This window comes from Orycteropus afer, unplaced genomic scaffold, assembly GCF_000298275.1.
Source record: "Orycteropus afer afer isolate SDZICR_OR568_19922 unplaced genomic scaffold, OryAfe1.0 scaffold00082, whole genome shotgun sequence".
Classification (NCBI taxonomy): domain Eukaryota; kingdom Metazoa; phylum Chordata; class Mammalia; order Tubulidentata; family Orycteropodidae; genus Orycteropus; species Orycteropus afer.
Window position 1 is genome coordinate 711919 of NW_006921669.1, and position 22982 is coordinate 734900.

Genomic DNA, 22982 nt, shown 5'->3' on the forward strand with positions numbered 1-22982 from the left:
TGACATTGATTGTTTTTCTAATGTTCAACCATCCTTGCATACCTGGTATGAACCCCACTTGGTCATGATGAATGATTTTCTTCATATGATGTTGGAGTCTATTGGCTAGGATTTTATTGAACATTTTTGCATCTATATTCAATCAGGATATTGGCCTGTAGTTTTGCTTTGAGTGATGTCTTTGCCTGGTTTTGCTATGCTTGCTTCATAAAATGATTTAGGGAGGATTCCATCCTTCTCTATGTTATGGAATTCTTTGAGTAGGATTTGTCAGTTCCTCTCTGAGTGTTTGCTAGAATTCTCTGGTGAAATCGTCTGGGCCAGGACTTTTTTTAGTTGGTAAATTTTTGATGACCTGTTCAATTTCTTCTTTTGTTATGGATCTGTTCAACTTTCCACCTCAGTCTCTGTTAGTTTAGGTAAGTGTTGTGTTTCTAGAAATCTGTCCACTTCTTCCAGATTTTCAAATTTGTTGGAGTACAGTTCTTAGTATTAGTAGTGTCTTGTTTTATTCTTTAGATTTCAGTTTGTTCTCTTGTGATGTCACCCATTTTGTTTCTTATTCGTGTTATTTGTATTCTCTCCCTCTTTTTCTTTGTTAAATTTGCCAGTGGTTTTTCAATTTTATTAATCTTTTCAAAAAACCACCTGGTCTTATTGAATTTTTCTATTTTCTCTCTATATTCTGTTTCATTAATTTCTGTTCAAATCTTGATTATTTCCTTCCTTCTGGTGACTACAGGCCTTTTTTGCTGTTCTTTTTCCAACTGTTGCAGATGTTGGTTTAAAGAGTTGATTTTCGCTCTTTCTTCTTTTTGGATGTGTGTATTTATTGCTATAAATTGGCCTCTGATTGCTACTTTTGCTGTGTCCCAAAGATTTTGGTATGTTGTCTTTTCATTCTCATTTGATTCAAGGAATTTTTGAATTTCAATTTTTATTTTTTCTCTTACCCAGTCTTTCTTAAGGAGAGTGTTGTTCAGTTTCCATGTGTTTACTCTTTTTCTGTTGATCTTCCTATTGTTGATTTCTAATTTGATAATATTATGATCCAAGAAGAAGCTTTGCACTATTTCAATGTTTCAAAATTTATTAAGGCTTGCTTTATGGCCTAACCTATGGTCTATCATGGAAAATGTTCCATGTGCACTGGAAAACAATATCGATTGTGCTCTTGTTGGGTGAAGTGCTCTGTAGATGTCTATAAGGTCAAGTTGGTGGATTGTATTGTTTAGCTCTTCTGCATCTTTGTTGAGCTCCTTTTCAGTTGTTCTATCTTTCATTGAAAGTGGTATACTAAAGTCTCCCACTATGACTGTGGAGTCATCTATTTGGCTTTTCAACTCTTTTAAAGTCGGATTTATGTAGTTTGTGGCTCTTTCATTGGGTCCATAGATATTTATTATGGTTTCTGGTTCAATTGATCCTTTAACCATTTTAATAATGTCCTTCATTGTCTTGTATGGTGGTTTTTGTCTTAAAGTCAATTTGATCAGAAATTAATATTACCACTCCTGCTCTTTTATTGTTGCCAATTGCTTAATATATCTTTTTCCAACCTTTGGTTTTTAGTCTATTTTTGTCTTTGTCTCTAAGGTGTGTCTCCTGTAGACAGCGTATTGACGAGTTTTGTTTTCTTATCCAATCTGCAACTCTCTGTCTCTTGAGAGGTGTATCTCGAGTTGTGTATCTCTTCTAAGGTTGGTCTGGATTTAACAAATTCCCTTAGTTTCTGCTTGTCTGGAAATCTCCTAATTTCACCATCATATTTGAGGGACAATTTTGCCGGGTATATAATTCTTGGTTGAAAATTTTTCTCTTTCAGGGTTTTATATATATACCATCCCATTGCCTTCTTGCCTCCATGGTTTCTGCTGAGAAATCACAGCTTATTCTTACTGGTTGTTCTTTGTAAGTAACTTATTGTTTTTCCCATGCTCCTTTCAGGATTTTTTCTTTGTCTTTAGTTTGATGAGTTTGATGATGATATGTCTCAGTGATTTTCTTTTGGGGTCTTTCCTGTTTGGGGTCATTGGACTTCCTGAATGGATATATTCTCATCTTTCATCATATCAGGGAAGTTCTCTCCCAACAAATCTTGGACAATTTTCTCAGTGGTTTTATTTTTCTCTTCCTGTTCTGGAATTCCAATGACACATAGGTTATTCATTTTGATGATATCCCAGATGAAGCTTAGGCTTACTTCATTTTTTTTTTTTTAATCTTTTTTCTGATTTATCCCGTTCCAAAGAAGTATTCAGGTACTTGTCTTCAATGTCATTAATTCTGTCTTTGATTGCGTCAATTCTACTCCTTTGCTCTTTCAATGTGTTATCTATTTCTGACAATTTAGTATTAATCTTCTGGATTTCTGTCTGTAGATTTAGAATATTTTTAATTTTTCATTTATTTTGTCATTTGTTCTTGTATTTTCTTCCAAAATTCTTATAGGGTTTTTTCTGTGTTTTCCTTGGTCTGTCTCTCGATCTTTTGAAAATACCTAAATATAATTCTTTTGAATTCCTTATTAGAGAGTTCCAATGCTGCTTCTTCCTCAGGGATGTGTTCTGGGTTATTATCCTGCTCCTTTGTTTTTACCACTTTATCCTGCTTCTTTGTGTGGACTGTGATGGTCTGTTGCCTCTGAGACATTGTGGCATTGTTGTATTTAGATCTCTTTGAACTGTTTGGGAAGAGCAGCCAAAGATGAGTCAGGCTGTTCTTGGTTTATCGTTGGCCCACTAGTGGTGAAGGAAGTGGTGGCTCTCACTTAGTAAGCGAAGCTGCAGGAGGTGTGGGGGAAGCTGTGTCATATGGGGATTGTTGCTGTCTACCACTCAGTTAGAAAAAAATACCTACTGAGTAACCCTCAAAAAAATAAAAGCAAATTGACAAAAAGCACACCATGTAATCACACAGGAACAGTAACCAAAAAAAGGGAAAAAAGAGAAACAAAACAACAACAACAAAAAAAAAAAACAGTATCTGGGGAGAGGGCAATAAAAGAAAAAAGGTAGAGAAGGAGAATAATGAAGGAAAAAAAATGGGAAAAACACAAAAAGAAAAAAAAGGAACAGGGTTAACCATGAGAAAGAAAGAAAAAAAAGCACCAGGAACAGGGAAAAGAAAAAAAAAGCTGAAAACTAGAATGTGGGAGGGGAGGAATAAAGAATAAAGAATAAAAAGGACAAAAGTAATAATAATAGTAGTAGTTTTAAAACAGACAAACATAAACTAAAAAGAGAAAAAAAAAAATGGGGTAAGGCACCCAGGCTCTGTCTCAGTGCGAAGACTGGGATGGAATTCCTGCCTGCCCAGAGGTGGGTGGGAGTGAGGGATGGCCGCACCTCTGTTCACCGAGAGGGTTTGGGGTATAAGAGTAACAAGGGGAATGTTGCACCTTTCCAGTCATCCAGGTCCAGAATGTCCTTGTGGTTCCTGGCAAGTGGAGCCTGTTCTTAAGTCCCTGGAATCTGGGAGAAGGCTGTCACTTTAAATATCCAAAATGGTCAAGCTGCTTGTAAACATTCAAAATGGCTGCACCCTCTGGACAGGAAAAAGTCCTCAGCTCAGCCTGCCTTCCTCTTCACTGCTTCCCCTTTTATTTACCAGCCACCAGAGCAGTCCTCCATGCAGTCCCTGGCTAGCAGGGCTGTTTGTTTAGATTAATTCTTAGGTCCTACCATCACTTGGCAATATCCAAGCTGTCTGTGCTGTTAGGATCACTGATAGACCACAACTCCATATATCTCCTATTTTGTTGTTTACATGCAAATTCTTCTGCTAGTTGGAGCTTAATCCACCTTTATATCCTTCCATTCAAGGCTCAGGGGTCCAGGATTATCTCCTGTATCTGTGTTAATTAGTTCCCCTTTTCTTTGTTGAAGAGGGTCTGTGCAGTCTTTCTGCCTATTCTGCCGTATTAGTGGAATCCCCCCTTCCATCTTCTTTTGATGGCTTTTGCACTGTTCAATATTTTGCCCAGAGAATCCTTCAATATTGCAGTCTGAGGCTTGAATTTTTTCTTCAGTTCTTTCAGCTTCAGAAATGTTAACTGCATTCTTATCTTTTGGTTTCCTAACTGCAGGTCATTGCACATTTCATCATAATACTTTACTGCATCTTCTGGAGCTGCCCTTTGAATTTTTCTGTTTTCTTTTTTAAGGAGCTCTGGTGGCATAGTGGGTAAGACCTTTGGCTGCCAACCAGAAGGTCAGCAGATCAAAGCCAGCAGCTGCCCCATGGGAAGAAGATCCCATTTATCTTCTGTAAAGATTTACAGCCTTGGAAACCCAATGGAAGTCACTCTGAGTCAGAATGGACTTGATGGCAGTGGGTTCAACTCTTTTACTTCAGCATTTCTCTCATTTGTTTTAGCCATTCTACCTTCAAGAGCAAGTTTCAGAGTCTCTTCCGACATCTTTTTTGATCTTTTCTTTAATCCTTGTCTTTTCAATGACTTTTTACTTTCTTCATGCATTATATCCTTGTTGTCATTCCACAGCTAGTCTGGTTTTCAGTCATTAGTGTTCAAAGCATCAAATCTATTCTTGAGATGGTCTCTAAATTCAGGTGGGATATACTTAAAGTTGCACCTTGACTCTTGTGGTCTTCTTTTATTTATTTATTTATTTTCATCTTCAACTTAAACTTGCCTATCAGCAACTGATGGTGTTTTTAACAGTGGGCCCATAGCCTTGTTCTGACTGATGATATTGAGGTTCTCTCTAGTCTCTTTCCACAGATGCAGTCAATTTCACTCCTATTTTATTCCTTGTATTACATCCAGCAAGGTCTACGTGTATAGTCACCATTTATGTTCTTGAAAAAAAGGTATGTGCACTGAATAAATCCTTGATCTTGCAAAATTCTATCATGTTATCCTCAAGGTCATATTTTACAACTACCAATCTTTCTTCTTTGTTTCCAACTTTCACATTCCAATCATCAGTAATTACCAATGCATTCTGATTGCATGTTTGATTACTTTCAGACTATAGAAGTGGTTAAAAACATTCAATTTCTTCCTCTTTGCTATTAGTAGTTGATGTGTAGCTTTGGATAACAGTCATTTTAACTGGTCCTGTAGGTGTATGGATATTATCCTCTCACTTTTTTTTTTTTTTTTTTTTTTGGTCCTTCATGATGGATCTTGAAATCCTCTTTCTGAACAGTGAGTTCAAAGCCATTCCTCTTCAATTTCTCATTCCTGGCACAGTAGGCCATATGACTGTCTGATATAAAATAGTCAATACCAGTCCATTCCCACTCACTAAAGCCAAGGATGTCATTTTTATGGATTCCAGTTCATTGTGACAACTTCCAATTTTGCTAGATTCATACTACGTACATTCCGTATTCCGATTATTAATGATGTTTGCAGCTGTTCTTTCTCATCCTGAGTCTTGCCACATCAGCAAATGAAGGTGCCAAAAGCTTTATTCCATCCATGTCATTATGGCCAACACTACTTTGGAGAGGCAGTTCTTCCCGTCACATTTTGACTACCTTCTAGACAATGTTCTATTGCAATTCACAAAGATTTCACTAGCCAACTTTTTTGAAGTGACATCTTTACTCTTTAACATTAATGTCAACTCTACTTTGAGAAGGGAGGTCTTCCCCGGTCATATTTTGAGTGCCTTCCAACTTGAGGGGCTCATCTTCCAGCACTATATCAGAAATGTTTCATTTTTATTCATAAGGTTCTCAGCGGTCAATTGTTGGAGAAGTGGACTGCCCCTTACTTCCTAGCCTGTCTTACTTAGTTAGAATGGAAGCTCCGATGAAATATGTCCACCATGAGTGATCCTGCTGGTATGTGAAATACTGGTGCCACAACTTCCTACAATATACAAGCTACCACAGTACAACAAACTGACATACAGGCTGTAGTGGTGATAGTATTATACCTATATTAATTTCTTAGTTTTGATCATTGTACCACAGTTATTTAAGACACTAAAATTAGGGAAAGCAGGTAAAGATTATACAGGAACTCTGTATAACTCCTTGCAATTTGCTGTAATTCTGAAATAATTTCAAAATAAAAAATTTGAAACTATACCCAACTCTCATAAGGATATAGTCAATTATTCAAAGGCAGTATAAACTGTAAATTGAAGTCAATGTCATTACATGGAATGGATTGGTCATATTGCCATTTCCTCATGCAAAGTAGGCTAAAGTACTATACCATTTCAGTTGTCAGAATTTTATGATGTATGGATTTCAACAATCACATACACATAAAAAAAAGTTACCTTATTTTTTACAAAAAACTGTTAAGTGAGGAATGGTGGTCCCTATTACTGGAATGTTCTCACTCTCTATTTGTTCATATGTAGAAAACAATGCTGACAGCCAGAGTTCTCATTTATTCTATGGCTGCCCCGGTTATGACAGGAAGAGGCTGATTTCAGCTGACAACAGAAATATGTTGGGCCCAGGAGCTGCTGAAATGTGAGGTCAAATGTGAAGCTGTGCCTGATGTGGCTATGCTTCGTCTATTTTAGATTCCTCTCCTTTAAGCATCTTGTTTTCCTTGGCTACTGAATAACTCAGGAAGACTAACTGCTCATAGGAGGCACATGGAAGAGCTGGTTTGTTTTCTGGGATGGTGATGTAGAAGCTATGCCAGGCACATAAATATTCTAACAAGTTTCATCTTGTCACAACAGAGTCATAAAGTTGCTCTGTTCAGCACATGATAATGGCTTTGTAATTCAATTATTGGTAGTATTTGTCTTCTGGGATTTATCTGCCTTAAACTTTGCCACTCATGTAAAACCCTTTACTATAAATCTCATAAATGCTACAGCAGGTTCTATCCCCCACCCCAGGCCACATCTTGCCATGCCTGTGAAAATCTTGACAGCTTTCTCTAAAATATGGAAGTGCTCTGTTTAGAGGTGTTGATGTTTTAAGTACCAGAGGCAACAATAGAAAACAATGGGCCAGGTCCATTTTCTTTGATTATTCTCTTTAGAGAAAGACACATCTCGATGGACAGATAAAGTTCCATTCTCAATCCAAAAAGCCATTTCCAGTCATTTATTCAGCACTTTGTGGAAGAGAATCCTGAAAACACAAGAGCAGATGGAATGGCTTCTAAGATCTCCAGGAGTCCCAAGATTAATGCGTAAGTACATCAGGCTGGTCACCAACACGGCTTCACTAGTCTTGTAGTTGTTTACAGGATCTTGGACTCTCCACACAGCATTCTTACCAGTAAATAAACTAATTCTCAGTTTCTGGGCCTTCTCTATCCTCCTGTCTAGTATTTTCTACTTCACATTTTCATGTTGTTGTTGTTATGTGCTGTCGAGTCAGACCTGACTCATTGCGACCCCTCCTTGGGTTTCGGAGGCAGTATCACTACGGAAGTATATTGCCTGACCTTCCTTCTGAGGAGTGGCTGGTGGGTATGATCCACCAACTTTCTGATTAGCAGTCAAGTGCCTTAGTACTACGCTACCAGAGCTCCTTCACATTTTCATAGCTATCTATAAAGATAATATTATCTTACCTTTGATGTGAAGAGTAAATATGTATGGCTACTTCATTCCCAATATTTATTCCTTCCTTTATTCACTAATTAAAACAAATACTTATTGTGCACCAATTTAATCAATTCCAGAACCTGCCCCCCTCATTTTAGCTTCTCTTAAATTAGAATGTCTTAAAATCAATGAAATGTCTTAGTTTAATTGACTTTTTCTTTTTTTTGGGGAAGGTACATAAAACAAGTATACATCTTCACTTGGTGAAATTTTAGATTTGATTATCTGTCATATATGCAAGACATTGTTCTAAGTACTTGACTGTCCTCACTCTGGACAAGTATATCTCTTTTACACTCTACAGACAAAGCTCTTTCCCTAGGAATGTTTTCCTAGAACTTCCTCCCACAATCATAATTTTTTTATTCTCCTCTATTTCCCTATTTTTCAACATAAGAAGTGTTAATAGTTGTTTATCTTACATTTTAGGACTTAGATTATTATTATGTTGTTGTTGTTATATGCCGTCGAGTCGGCCCCGACTCATAGCGACCCCTCCTTGGGTTTCTGAGGCAGTATCACTACGGAAGTAGGATTATAGGACATTGAAAAGGCAAGGATGACTAAGCTTGAAGAGGAATATAACTCAAACACAGAAAACATGACATATCAAATATATCTCATCTTTTAGGAGAGAGATTTATCCTGTTGAACCAGGGATAATTACCTCATGCTTGGTGGAACCATGATTCGTTCTTGTTTTTATTTGGATGTTATGCATGTTTTAAAAGATAAGCCTAGTTGCCAAGTTTGTAAGAGTTGAACTTCGATGATTTTGTACTCAATCAACTTGGTGAAGCTAGAATTATATTTCTCAGACCCTGTATGTATTCATAGTCCCTGGAAGGTGCAAACTGTCAAGTGCTCACCTCCTAACTGAAAGGTCAGTAGTTTGAACCCACATAACGGCACCTCCGAAGAAAGGTTTAACAATCTGCTTCGAAGTGGATGCAGCCTTGGAAGCCCACAGAGCACACTTTTACTCTGAAACACATGCAGTTGCCGTGAGTGGCAACTGACCAGATAGCAAATGGTTTGGTTTTGGGTTTGGTATATTTTTAAGCCAGAACTGACCAAACACAAATATGTGTGAGATTTGGAAGGCAAGAGAGAAGCAGCAGCTCTTGTACCTGAAGACTGATGTGTTCAGAGGCAATGAGAAGTAGATTCAGAAGCACTCGTAGGTTCATTTGTCCTTGCTCTTTCCTTCCCAAGTCCACATTCAACTCTTCATTCAAACTCCCAACCTGTGACCTCAGCTGCACAGCCAGATGCTTGGCTGTCCAGTCACAAAGCAAAAATTATGAAGGGGCAGCATCCCGTCATACGCTTGTACATTAGCTCCCTTTGCAGTTCCTCCTCAGCAGCTGCAACCCCCTTGAGGACAGGGACTGTGTTTGCTCTATCTTGTTGGCCAGGGTTTAGCTCCAAAAGTTACTCAATTGATATTCAGTGAATTGTGTAACACATTCTTCTCAAATATTTTAGGGGCTACAAAATAAAACAGGAAGCTGACTTTTCAGATTTGGGAATAACAAAGAAGTAAAAGGCATGTACACATTACAAAATTTGTATTTAAAATACAAATTTTAAAATTGGATATCAAAAGGAGATTGACACATTCAGAAATCATGAATGCCTGATTCTTCTCTATTCTTCTTTTTAAAAATACTTAACAATATTGAATAGTTAACATCGTTCATTATACGTGATTAGAGGTTAGCCTGAATTATCTCATTTTAATCTTTATAGAAGCCTATGAAGAAGACAGTGTTGTGATGGAAATTTTATAAATGAAGACATTTAGTCTTAAAGAAACTATTAAATAGCTCAATGTCACACCCCTCGTAAGCAGAATTGTCACAAAGTCAATCTGCCTCTATAGCTCTTACTCTTAAAACACTACCTTCTCTTATTGACTGAGGCACCATTCAAAGGTGGTCCCTGATTGAATGAGCAAGAGTTACCAAAGGCAGCCCCCAGATACTGTACAAATCCAGAGACACTTAAAGTTGAAGAATAAGTGAGTTCTATTCACTAGTGCATAAGTCAATTTCTTTTAATGTAACTGTAAATTAGGAAGCCATAATTCTGAGGATTTTTCCCTCGCTTCTTCTCTCAGTCACTTTCGTCTGATGCACTCTGCCATCATCAGAGTTCTTATTAGAAATCCAGAGAAGCAACTGAGTTTCAGTTGTTCAGAGATAAAGGAGCTGCAGTCCGTGGGGAAAGGAAATCATCGAGATAAGGACAGGTATCAATGATGGCCATTAGTCAATGAAGGTCAAGTGTGAAGTGATGGGCTCACACTGCAGCATTGGGAATTGAACTTAATTTGTAGAGAAAATCTGCTAATCTCAGGAAGAGATTGAGAAATGGAGAAAGGTGCAAAGGGGTGGGAAACCAGTATTCATGTGGAGATCATTAATAAAGGAAGAAGGGGGAATAAAAAAGGATAAAACACCAACCCTCTCAGGAAAAATGGAAATCCTCTTCTCTAGCACTTTAAATACAGAGACATGTCCCAGGATCCCTCTTGGGATGTAAGCTCTTGAATGGTTTCCGACCTCTGCTCCCTGCTCCTTACCTTAACCCACACACACTTCAGTTGAGAGTCACTTAGAAACAGGAATCCACGTGGGGGAATGAGGGAAAATATAAGAGAAGAGGAAAGAAAGCCCACATCCCAAAGAAAATGGGCTTTTGAGTTCTTTTGCTGAATCCTATATTCTGAAATGTGTAACGGACCTGTCAGCACCACTGGTCTAGGACAGAACTCCCTGTGACAGCCTTCTAGGATGCAGTCATTCTACCTTTGTTTGAATTCCTCTCCTTGTGTGGATCTCATTACTCCTTGAGACAGCCTGTTAAGTGAGTAAATAGCCCTTTAAACATCAACGGCAACACCTTGGCTCTCACTACCTGAACTATTGAACTGATATAAAAGATGGTAACAGAAAAATCACACTAAGGATAGGATTGCACAGCTGATCAATGTAATTGCTGTCAGTAAATTGTACATCTATAAAAAGTTGAACTGGCTAACTTGTAGGATAGACATATTAACAACAACAACAACAACAACAACAACAAATGTAGCTGATGAGACTGTGTACAACCAAACACCTCACAGGATTTGGTTCCTTGGCTCACAATTTTAGGGTGAACTTAAATTTCCAGTTAAGGCTTCATGGGACATCCCAGTTAATGGGCCTGATACTGTGTTTAGTGCATCTGTTCTTCCAATTAGTTCATTGTGTAGGGTGTGGGGTCTTAAAAGCTTGCAAACAACCATCCAAAGTACAATAATTGGTCTCTTTTCTCCTAGAGCAACAAAGAAGGAGAGTCGGGAATATTATGGGTGAAATATGAGTATTTTAAACATGTTACCAGCAAAGACAGGAATAGGAGAAAGAAAGGGAATGCATGGCTAATTGCCTTCATGAACAACAACTTTGTTTGCTAGGAGGCCGGGAGAACTGGACAGTGCCAAGCTATCATTATCGAATGTTTTGATCAAAGATTCTATAGATGAATCCTGATCAAAAGTGGGGGAAATGCAAAATGGAATTTCAAATTCTTATGAAGCCCAGATTTTTGGAGTCATGCAGACTGTATGAACCCCTGAAACTCTTGCCCTAAGATCATCTTTAAACCTTAAATCAAAAATATGCCTTGTAGTCTTCTTAAAATCAAACAGTGTTTTGTTGTTGTTAGGTGCCGTTGAGTCATCTCCGACTCATAGATACCCTACGCACAGCAGAACGAAACACTGCCCAGTCCTGAGCCAGCTCCATGATTCTTGCTATACTTGAGCCCATCGCCACTGCCACTGTGTCAGTCCATTCATTGAAGGCCTTCCCCTCTTTTGTCCTTACCAAGCAAGACATCATTCTCCAGGGAATGGTATCTTCTGATAACATGACCAAAGTAGGTAAGACAAAGTCTGGCCATTCTCGCTTTCAAGAAGCATCAGGCTACACTTCCTCCAGGACAGATCTGTTAATTCTTTTAGCAGTCCACAGTACTTTCAGCATTCTTCGCCAACACCACAGCTCAAAAGCATCAACTCTTCTTTGGTGTTCCTTATTCACTGCATATGAGGCAATTGAAGATACCATGGCTTGTGTCAGACACACCTTAGTCCTCAAGGAGACATCTCTACTATCCAGCTCTTGAAAGAGGTCCTTTGCAGCTGATTTGCCCAGGGCTATACATCATCTGACATCCTGACTGCTGCTTCCATTGGCGTCCACTGTAGAACCAAGCAATGTGAAGTCTTTGACAATTTCAACCTTTTCTCCATTTATCGTGACGCTTCTTATAGGTCCAGTTGTGAGGATTTTTGTTTTCTTTATATTGAGATGTAATCCATGCTGCAGATTGTATTCTTCAATCTTCATCAATAAGTGCTTGAAGTCACCCTCACTTTCAGTAAGCAAAGTTGTGTCATCAGCGTATCACAGGTTGTTAATGATTCTTCCTCCAATCCTGATGCCATGTTCTTCTTCATACAGTCCAGCATACGGATTGAATAAGTATGGTGAAAGGATACAATCCTGACTTACTCCCTTCTTGATTTTAAACCATGCAGTGTTCCCTTTTTCTGTTCGAAATCAATCAAACAATAGTTTAGCTTAAGTAGAAAAGTATGTCTACCTTGAACCATTTTTTTTTTTTTTTTTTTTAAGATCTATCAATATGGGATCAAAGTGATACCAGAAACTCAAAAAATTAGATAGCAACATTAGGGAGCAATGAGTTCATGTTAATGGGAGAACAATTTGCACAACTTGAGAAATGTAATCAATGGCACTGAACTGTATAAGTGGAAATTGTTCAATTGGTGTATGTTCTGCTGTGTATATTCGCAACAACAACAAAAATAAAATAAGCTATTAAAAAAGAGTTTAGCGCTTTATAATTTTAACAGTTTTTCCATCTTTTCTTATCGGGAGGTGGGAAAACAGAATCCTGACTTTTGGGCTGCTCTTTACTACTGAATCTGCTCTCTCTTCTCACCATAACAGAATCCATCTTTCCCACTTTGAGAATCATCTCTCCCTTAAACTTAAACTGTGCAGTTTGCTTTGGCCACAACCCCACTCCTATTTCAGGGTAGATAGGAACCTTAGCTACATGGGTAATGTATCACTTGGTATGCCCTTGATACAAGCAAGTCTGATCAGATTCAATCCCTGAACTTTTCTGAAAATACAGGTCAAGCCACAGATTTGATGTGATAAGGCTTCAAAGCTACTAGAATGCAGTAACAAAATGAATAGATGTAGAAAATCAGTCATTGTTAGTATTACTAGTAGTCAGTAGGAACTCAATCCAATTCTTAGGTGCCAGGCATGGAACCACTTCTCAAGAAATATCTCATTTAATAATGAGTGCTGATGACCTTAATTTTACAGAGGAAGAAAACAAGGCATGCAGCAGTTAAGTAACTTTCTGTGATCACTTAGTAAATGGGAAAGCTAGAACTCAAACTCAGTGTCTCTGATGCCCCTTAGCCTCCAGACTGTAGTGCCTTCCACTGTACTTGATTCCAGATACAGTAAAGAACAAGAGTACTACAACTGCCAGTTAAATAAAAAGGGTACCTATTCTATAAGGGAATACTGGGCTACAAAGTGTTTTACAAGATGCCATATGCACACATGTAAATTTTGGAAGTGATCTGAACCCCTTGGAGGAAAGTTTATACCTACTTAAAAAGTTCTGGTAGGGTAACAGGATAAGCTTTAACATTCCATAATTAATTTATAGTTATCATCAGTTACTTCTATTACTATTGCCCCTCCTCCAAAATGCAGACATTCCTCAGATGTGCTGTGATGAGGAAAAAGATAGGAATTTCTCTTCCTTTCTTCTCTGTGGAAGCCCATGTTATCAGCTAGGATCACCTGACATTTTGATTTTGCACTAGAGAATTCCCCTCAGTCCCTTCCACACCCTCACAGCTAGGCTCCAGACAGATCTGGTTAAAGGAGATTTCTTTCAATTAAGCTTGCTGAATAATCCTAGATAGCCCATGGAGCGGGTGTACTTTGAAGCCACTGGTTTCCAGGTAAGGGTGATTATATTGCTTTGACTGACACCTTTTCTACCAGCCTCAGGAAGTTGCCCAGAATAGAAAAGCACACATCATGTGGACAGAGACCAATAGATCTGTATCAGTAGTCATGGCACTGTGCAATTTACAAGCCCTCAGGCCTTATCTGGGAATCACACACACACACACACACACACACACAACCAAGCTTAAAGGACCCCTGGGAGCAATTTGCCAAGCCCCGTTGGAGAGAAACGTGCAGGAATGGTGGCTAAAGAGCTGTGTATTTTCTCACTCATCTACCTCTGTGGGCTGGTTTCCATGGCAAACAGTCCCAGTCCAGAAAAGGAGACCAAGCAGTGAAGCAAGGGAGCACACCGATTGAGTAGTGCATGAATCTGGACTCAAGCCACCCATATGTGAATCCTGGCTCTGCCACTTTCCAGCTGTGTGACTGCGGTCAAGTTGCTTAACCTCTCTGTGTTATAGGTTCCTTGTCTGTTGATGATGGTAACGAAAGGGCTAACTTCATAAGGGGGTTATGAGGATTAGAAAGCCTAAGTCTTGACTGGTGCTTATCACAACGTGGAGGCTGAAAGTGGGAAGAAGTCCTTTCCTGTTATCAGAGCTGGTGTGGTGGGGGGCTATTTGTTTTACTGGGCAGATTTAAGGAGAATTCTTACCGATCACGAAGAGTGTTTTATTTATTAAAACATTTATAATTTTATGATATGACATTTGGCATGTACAGTTCCAAGGGCTTTTGGCAATCAGGGTTTCAGATGGAGCCCCCTCCCCTTGAAGGAACAGATAAGGATAGGTTGCAATTAGCCTCAGCCTATTTATGATGATAAGGTCCGTTCACCTTCAATAGTGCTGTGTGCAAGCAAGACTTTTAAAATGCCAGAAAACACTGTGTACCACTTACGTGCTCTAGATCCTCATCTCAGCACTTTTCTTTGTCCATCCTTCTTAGTCAACACTTTTCTTTGTTTCTGACGGTCAGAACATCCAGTCTTTGTGAACTGCTGCTTTCCACCCTCGGTTGCTGGCTACCACATGCAGATACATACAGTCACGTGGAAGCAGGCCATGAAGAAAGATGTGCCTCTTTCTCATTGACAAAGTACCACCTTTATTTCCAGGATGAACCAGCAGAACCATATTCACTTATTTCAGTTCCTCAGTTATTTGTTATTTTCTGAGGCATGCCTCTGTACTTATGTTAGTGTTTTTAGCTGTCACTGAGTTGGCCCTGGACCCCTGGCAACCCATGTGTTACACAGTAGAACCACTCATAGGGTTTTCTTGGGTGCAATCTCTGTGGAAGCAGACTGCCAGACTTTTTCTTTTGCAGAGCTGCGGGGTAAGTTCAGAATGGCCAACCTTACAGTTAGCAGCCAATTGCAAATCACTAGTGCAACCCTGGCTCTCACATGTTTATAGCACCAAACGAAGAAAAGAAATATATGGTGGCATAGTGCCTAAGGCATCTGACACTAACCAGAAGGGTGGGGTTCAAGCCCACCAGCCCCTCCTCGGAAGGAAGGTTGGGCAATCTACTTCCGTAGTGATACTGCCTCAGAAACCTAAGGCGGGGTTGCTATGAGTTGCATCCAACTCGAGGGCAGTGGGTTTGTTTTTTTTGGTTTAGTGGAACCCTGGCTCCTATGTGTATAAAGCACCAAACAAAGAAGAAAAGAAATTTCTTTTTAAATAAAAGGAAGTGACATGGAGCCACCTTCCAATAATTTACTTTATAATTCATAGACAAATACATAGGGAAGCAAGATGTCTCAAGAATAAGGGACAAAAGGAAGGACAATAAGAAAGAGAAGAAGAGAAGAAATGTAGATCAGAGAAGGAAGGCTGAGTAAAGCCAGAAGGAAAAGCCCTGGCGAACGGAGAGGCCAGTTCGACCCTGAAAGCAAGACTCAAACCACCCCGAGAAAGGACCGTGGGACGCAGCGAGGGAGAGGTGACTAAGCTTCTCTGCAACAAAAACCCTTCATTATGAAAAATAGAAAAGTAAAAATGGTATCATTCCATACAGACACTCTTGGTGCTATCTTGGAGCCAGTTAGTTTGCAAATGGCTCGACTTTCAGTTTTCCAGGCAGTTTGATCAGGTTTTTAAGAGGTTTCTTTAATGCAGTTCTCTGGCTCCCAACTCCCTTAGAGGTTTCAGGGCAGTGATTAAAAATGAGAAAGATAAAAATGCATTCCTCTTAGAAGTTTATATAAAAGTGAGAGAAGTATGTATGTGTGTGGAGGGGGAGGTGCATTATTGAGGGGTTCCGTGTGCACGTCCAGAGGCTGATACAAGGCTGTGTGACGTCAGAAGCAAAGGGATGACATCCTTTCATCGTGCGCTTGAGGGAGCTCATAGGTTCCTAAAAGGTCACTGCCCCTATTATTTTGAGTGATGTGAATGAACAAGGGATATTTGAACTGTCTGCGTAAATACCTCATAACACTGTTTATACTAGCAGAATCCTGGAAACTAGCATCCTTTCCATAGGCATCTAACTAGATAAATTAGAATAAGGTGGAGTCACATCTTTGGGCAGAAATTAGACTATAAAATCAGAAGGTATTGGCAAGTAATGTCAAAATTACATTTGAAGGTCCCATACTTTGCTCTTATGTTCCCAGGATCTAGGCGTTTGGAAACTCAAAGTTCAAAATTAACTTCTGTTATTTATCTTTGTTTCAATGGTGACTACCCATTCCCATGGAAAGAGGCCCCTTCCAGCTAATCACAGGAATGGATTAGGGTGGTAAAAACAAACAAATATTACTTTCTTTGTCCCTCTCTTGCCCTCTCCCTCTCTCTTCACATTGTTCTTTAGAGAAACCCACATCTCACCAACAAATACAGTCTGGTTTTTTATGTTCAATATGCCTGAGATTCACCTCTGTCCACACATCCTTAGAGTAAAATGCTATGCAGCCATTTGAAATGATGACGTAGCATTTGTTCACTGTATCCTTTCAAACAAAAGGCATAGCACATTACAACCCAGACCTAACAGTGTGCATAAACCAAAATGTATTCAATGAATGCATACCTGTATGTGTCTGGTAATTCACAGAACATTTCTGAAAGGATAACTAAGAAACTGCAAACACTGGTTGTGTCCTACGTGATAAGAGGAGGGTCTGGACGAATTGAAATCAGGAGTGGGAGAGAAATCTAACTTTAGAGTAAACATGACCTACTTATTTATACTGAAAACTTTCTCAATATGTAATGTATTTGTGTGTACTGATTTTAACAATAAATATCACCATTTTAAATTTTGTCTAGTGCAACCCTGGGCCCTATGTGCATAAAGCACCAAACAAAGACTTCTTGCAAAGTCCCTGAAACGTAACAAAGTAACACCTAGAAACTACCTGATGCACTAATGTCAGTGATGTCTCTTGAGTGAATTAAGAAATGTATGACACAACTTTAACCTTCCCTTAAAATGATTGCTGCTCCAACATTACATTCTCCTCTACTGGCATGTGGATATAGCCAATAAAACCAGGCATTGAGGAGAAACTCTAGGTGGGAACAAGATTCTGGTGCTCATCCCCCAGGTGACATGTTTATGTGCTACAAAATACAGTATGACTTACCAGTAAAATCGGTTCGGTACGACCCCTTCCTGGATAAGCTGCCACCTCCTGCCAAATTCAGCAGAGCTGTATAACTGCAGAGAAGAGAGACTATTCAGTACCATGATCCTATGGCACACTGGCAACACAAACATCAGTTCATTTAATCAATGATGATGATGATGATGACGATGATGATGATGATGATGATGATGATGATGAAACGATACCTTCTATTCATTGGGAACCTGCCACAGAACAGGTGAGTGCCCCACATACGTCATCTCTGCTCCTCACCTAAATTCTGCAAGGCAGGTAGTAACACTTCCATTCTGTAGGTGAGGAAGTGGAGGCTCAGAAAGGGCAACTGATTGGATAGAGATCACATACCAAGTTAATGAAGTGACGCTCTTACCCAGTTCTGCCTGTGACCAAATCAGCTCTACCCCTGGACCCAGTATGTGCAGAGTATTAGGGGGATGTAAAGAACTGCAACATTTAGACTTGGCTCTTGATAAGCACGCATTACATCCTGGCCCTAAATGAGGAGTATGTAAGGCAGCCAGTGATAAAGGAACACAGAGGAAGAGACTCAAGAGTCAACCGAGGATGCTTCACAGACATTGTGGAGATGTAGTTGGAACTTCAAAGAATGATAGCATTCAAATTGATGAAAATGGGAAAGGCATTACTCACACAGATCAAAGTGAAGGAATACATAGGGACAGGGAATGAATAAGCCTGGCGAAAGCTAAGGCTTATATGGGTAGAAGTGAAATAAATTGGATGAATAGGTTGAGGGCAACTGGGGAAAGGCTGTGAATGTAAGTTAAGGAGGCCGAAATTGATTCTTCAGGCAAAGAGGAGCCAATGTAAGTCTTTGTAAGAATGAACAGAGGAACCTCAGACTATAACCATGGCAGCTGATATTGACAAAGCTCTTACAAACATCCAAATGCTTCACATGCATTATCTTATTTAATCCACACGGCATCCCTGGGATACAGGACCTTTTATTATGGCTATTTTATAGACGGTTATACAGCTGGTAAGGTTTCAAATCCATTTGCCATACTCCTTCAGTACTCTCCAAGGACAATTCCAGAGTCAGTGAGATGTCACTGACCTTCTCTTAAATTCTGCTCTTCCTCACCCTTTTGTCACCACAGCTAGTCTCTAATAATCTTTTCAGTACCACACACCCCTTGTCTGCCTCCAGAAGCTTCCTGTGCTGTACCTCACAGATTTCTATTTCTATGGGCACTCTGATTATCATTAGCATAAGGCCACTGGGTGAATAGGTATCATTTGGAATACCTCCTTTCTTCTATGTGTCTGTCTGTAACCCTCTTGCACTCCTATCTTCCACCATCTCACTGCCAACTCCCACAGTGAATGGATGGTGAGTCACACTGCTCTGTTTACCACAATTGTCCAGGCTTCTCCATTCTCCCCAAGCCCAGCACTCTGTAAGAGATCAAATGATTCACTAAGTGACTCACCCAGGCTGCAGATGCACGCTGCATGTCCAAGGAACAACAGAGCACAAGTTGAGTGTTCACTGACCCTTGAAAGAGCTTTCTATGACATTCTATCTCTTGGATCAAAACACATCCTGAAACTAAAAAAAGGCTGAACTAACTGGCTACGAAAGCAAGCAGCTTGAATGGTTCCAACTACACAGTATTTGGGCACTCAGCCAAGGAGAATCTTGGGCTACTTCTTTCTAATAAGCCTTTTTTTTTTCTTTAAGATTTTATTTTTTAAAGTGGCTTTAAGTTTATAGAAAAAAATGTACAGAAATGCAGAGTTCCCTATTGCATACTGTTTCTCCTATTATTAATGTCTTATATTCAGGTGGTACATATGTTACAATTGAGGAAACAATATTGACACATTATTATTAGCTAAAGGACATAGTTACATCAGGGTGAAACACAAATGTATGATACATGCCCACAATTACAGTATCATGCATAATATTTTCACTGCCCTAAAGATGCTCTGTGGTCCCCCAATTCATCCCTTCTCCCTTCCCTTCAGTCTGGCAACCACTGACCCGATCTTTTCACTATATCTATAGTTTTGCTTTTTCCAGGGTGTCCTACACAGTCATGCACTGCATAACATCCATTTGGGCATATATGTCTGCAGTCCCAAGCTCCATAAAACCTATTACATTAAATACGGTTCATGATAACTAACAGGCACTACTTTGTGACATGAATAATAAATTATTATTGCTGTATTATTATGGTAAAGATGTTTTAGCGTATCTGGAAGGTTTGTTTTTTGTTTTTTTTCTTTTTTTTCCCTAATGCATAGAAATGTACACTTCATGTACTGAGACAAGCATTTAACTAACTAGCATTAGATACATACCATACCTAACGGTTCTGCTGGTTTACATACATATTCGACTTGAAGACAGATTGAGGAATGGAAGTCATTAGTAATCCAGGAACTGCCTACATATAATACAGTATTCATGCAACACCCAAATCACATAACATCCCATTTCACAAATGTATCTTGGATGTTAAGCAACACATGACTGTAGCTGTACTGGCTTCTTTCACTTAGAAATACATATTTGTGGTTCCGTTACATCTTTTTGTAGCGTGATAGCTCATTTCTTTTTACCACTGGTAGCACTCCTCTCTCTCTCTCTCTTTCTGGAGGGTATGAATGGTTTGTCAGCAGAATTATTGCCTTCCATGCAGGAGACCTGGGTTTGAGGCCCAGCCAATGCATGTCATATGCAGCTACCACTCATTTGCCAATGGAGGTTTAAACGTTGCTATGACGCTGAACAGGTTTCCACAGAGCTTACAGACTAAGACAGAATAGGAAGAAATGCCTAGTGATCTACTTTTGAAAAATGGCCAATGAAAGCCCTATGGATCACCAGTCTAATCAACAACCGATCACAGGAATGGTGCAGAACTGGGCAGCATCTTATGCCCTTGTGCATGGAGTCACCGTGAGCCAGGGGCTGACTCAGTAGCAGGTAGCAACAACCACAAAGTCTTTTTCCTTTTTTTATGGTTATTATTTTTCTCTGTCCTGTCGTGGTTGCATGGGTACATCTTATGGCCCTACTCATTTTAAGAATAGATTGGAAAAAGCTCTTCCCCTCACAGAGTTAACTGGGGTGGGAAACATATGCCCTCTGAATTCAGAACCCAGGCAGCCACTGTACATGTCTTCCTTCTTGCTACCCAGGTTGTCCTGAACGTTATGCATTTTAAAGCACAGAAGGAGCAACAGCAGCAAAACCCCAATATGGGAGTGTTTCTTTCTCCTTCTCCCCTCACTCTATCTCTTTTTTGAACACAGAACTTCTTCCCATGAGCTTAAAGGGAATAGAGATCATGCAACAGTGTGCTTGTATCTATCTATAAATGTACATTTATACCTGTATTTCTAATACAAAAATCAATGTAATTGTAAGCAAAGCAGTATGGTTCAAAATCAGAATAACTCAGTATGTGTAGGACAGGTTCGCCTATATACCAGAGGAATCCTATAGAAACTCTGAGGGCTCGTATGGTTACACTCAGGGATTATCATCCTTGCTCCCACACAGAATTTATCTCTGTGAGGAATTGCTGGGTCCTAGTATTTGTCTTTCCCCAACTGTTTTCTCTATATCCTTTTAAATGGATGCCCTAGGCTCAGGTTGGGAGTCTGGGGACAGTCAGGTATCTCCCATGATATTTCTTCATATCCTCTTCACAGGACTGCTTCTTATTTGTGAGCATCTAGAGGCTCCTTGAGCAGTGGGTGCACCAAACAATCCAATAAAATAAAATAAAATTCAGCTCGGTGATAGCCTTTCCAATTTCATCTCTCAAAAGGTACCCTCTGGTCTTGGTAGACTGGTTGTCTTACGATCCTACTCCCGCTGGGCACATCCCTTCACTGTTTCTTCGTAATGAAGCAAGGGAGGCTTCAAGACTGGCCCACCCCAACCCCAGTCCTTTTGTTTGTTTGTTTGTTTAGGCCCAAATCAAAGGCTACTCCTCAAAGATTCCCCCCCCCCACTGGTTTCATCTCCAAATAATTATGGTACAGCAATGAGTGCTAGAAAACTATATCCCAGTTATATATATTTGACTTTCTTAGTAGTCTTTCAAGAGAGGCTTTATAATATTTCAATGACATTGCACAGTGTTTAGATATTGGGAAGCCCATCCTTCTGTACCTCTACCATGCCTAGCACATCACAGATGATCAAGGAAAAAAGTCTTGATTTTGCACTACGCAAATTCCCTAGTGATGAATCTACCTAGTAAGAAACCAAACAGTGTTTCACAATGAATGATGGACTAAGCTATTTCCTCAGAGGGCTATGTCTTGCGTCTATGGATCCATGCATCCATAGCCAGAGGCCTATAACTAAAAATAAAATAAAATAAATTTAAACCATCTATAAATATCAGTACATTTAAAACTCTCAAGGATTTGGAAGCAGTGTCTCAATACATTTCATTCTTAGACACGTTGCTCTGTATATTCCACCTACCCTTTCCAACTCTTTCTCTGATGTTAACTGTTCAGCCCAGTGTTAAGAAGAGGAGAAGGTAACACTCACAGCTATCTAAGCTAACGTATTAATGAAACCTATTGAATCTGTCAGCAAAGTTCTCCACAGTAAAGAAGGGACAGTATCAAAACATTTTACCCAATGGCTATGTTTCTGTTGCCAATGGAAGGCTTTTCGTGTAAAATGAGTCAATGTCCCTTAATAAAATTCATAATTCTGGCAGCGCCTAAATAAGATTTATTTCCCTCACTGTCTGCCTCTTGCACCAAGGTTTCTTTTGACTGTCAGAACACAGAACTGAGAACTCTCATTACTACCTGTCATCTCAGAATGGAGCAGCAGTTTTCTCCAGCGACACTGAGCCCGGAAAAAGACCAAGATCAGGAACAGGAAGAGAGGGCCTATCCACTAGTTTCAGGAGGGCGATGTTCATCTACTTACCCTCTACCATGCAGTCAAAAATGCCATCCTTAGAGGGTTTTTCATTTTTATTTTGCTAAGATTGGTACTAAATGTTAGATACAATTGGAAGGAACACCAATTTGGAAAGGGAACAGGGGAAGGATTCTGATTAAGAGTGTAAGGCAAGAAATTCCCTTCTAGAATCACTCTCAAATATCTGAGGCCACTTCCTCACCTTTGTAAATTCACTATAATGAGCACAGACCTGACTCTTGTCTAACTCAAGCTCTATTAGTAGCCTCCGGGCCTAGCCTTCCACACGGTTGTTATGCTGTTCTAAGGCTGTTAGCATGTCTCCTTCCTGCCATGCTAGTCTCCTGAAGGTCTTTTTTTTTTAAAAAAAACCATCAATCACATTGGCTTGTTTTCTTGCTATCTGTCTTTGTCTTGAGCAAGACGAGTCCAGGTGAAAATACACTTAATTCTGAAGGATGCCATTGCAAAGTTTAGCTCTGTTGTGAGCTTTTACCCAAGTTCTCCAGCATCTCTGGTGCCATCTCAAGAGCCCTGAATAGCTGCTAGCTGAAGGATGGGTTCTGGATCAAGGGAGGACGAAGAGGGGTGCCAGAGGGAGAGAAAATGGCTTGGGGATGGCAAGAGCGGGATGTATTAACTTTGCTCAGGATTCATGATCCACAGAAAATTAAGATGCGGTCAAAGAAACGGACAGTGAGGAAAATGCTTTCCAAGTTTCATTTTCCATCTTCTTACCAATCGCATTTTAGATGAATTCTTAGAAGAGT

The 22982-nt window shown here is 39.6% G+C and overlaps 1 protein-coding gene across 1 annotated transcript in view; it reads right to left on the reverse strand.

Annotated features, from left to right (window-relative positions):
* The window catches only part of SORCS1 (sortilin related VPS10 domain containing receptor 1), a 682844-nt gene that overhangs the window by 186280 nt on the left and 473582 nt on the right, over window positions 1-22982 (reverse strand). The window contains exon 5 of the mRNA XM_007941533.2: window positions 17250-17323. Coding sequence (XP_007939724.1) covers window positions 17250-17323 — 74 coding nt within the window. The remainder of the gene's footprint in view (window positions 1-17249; window positions 17324-22982) is intronic.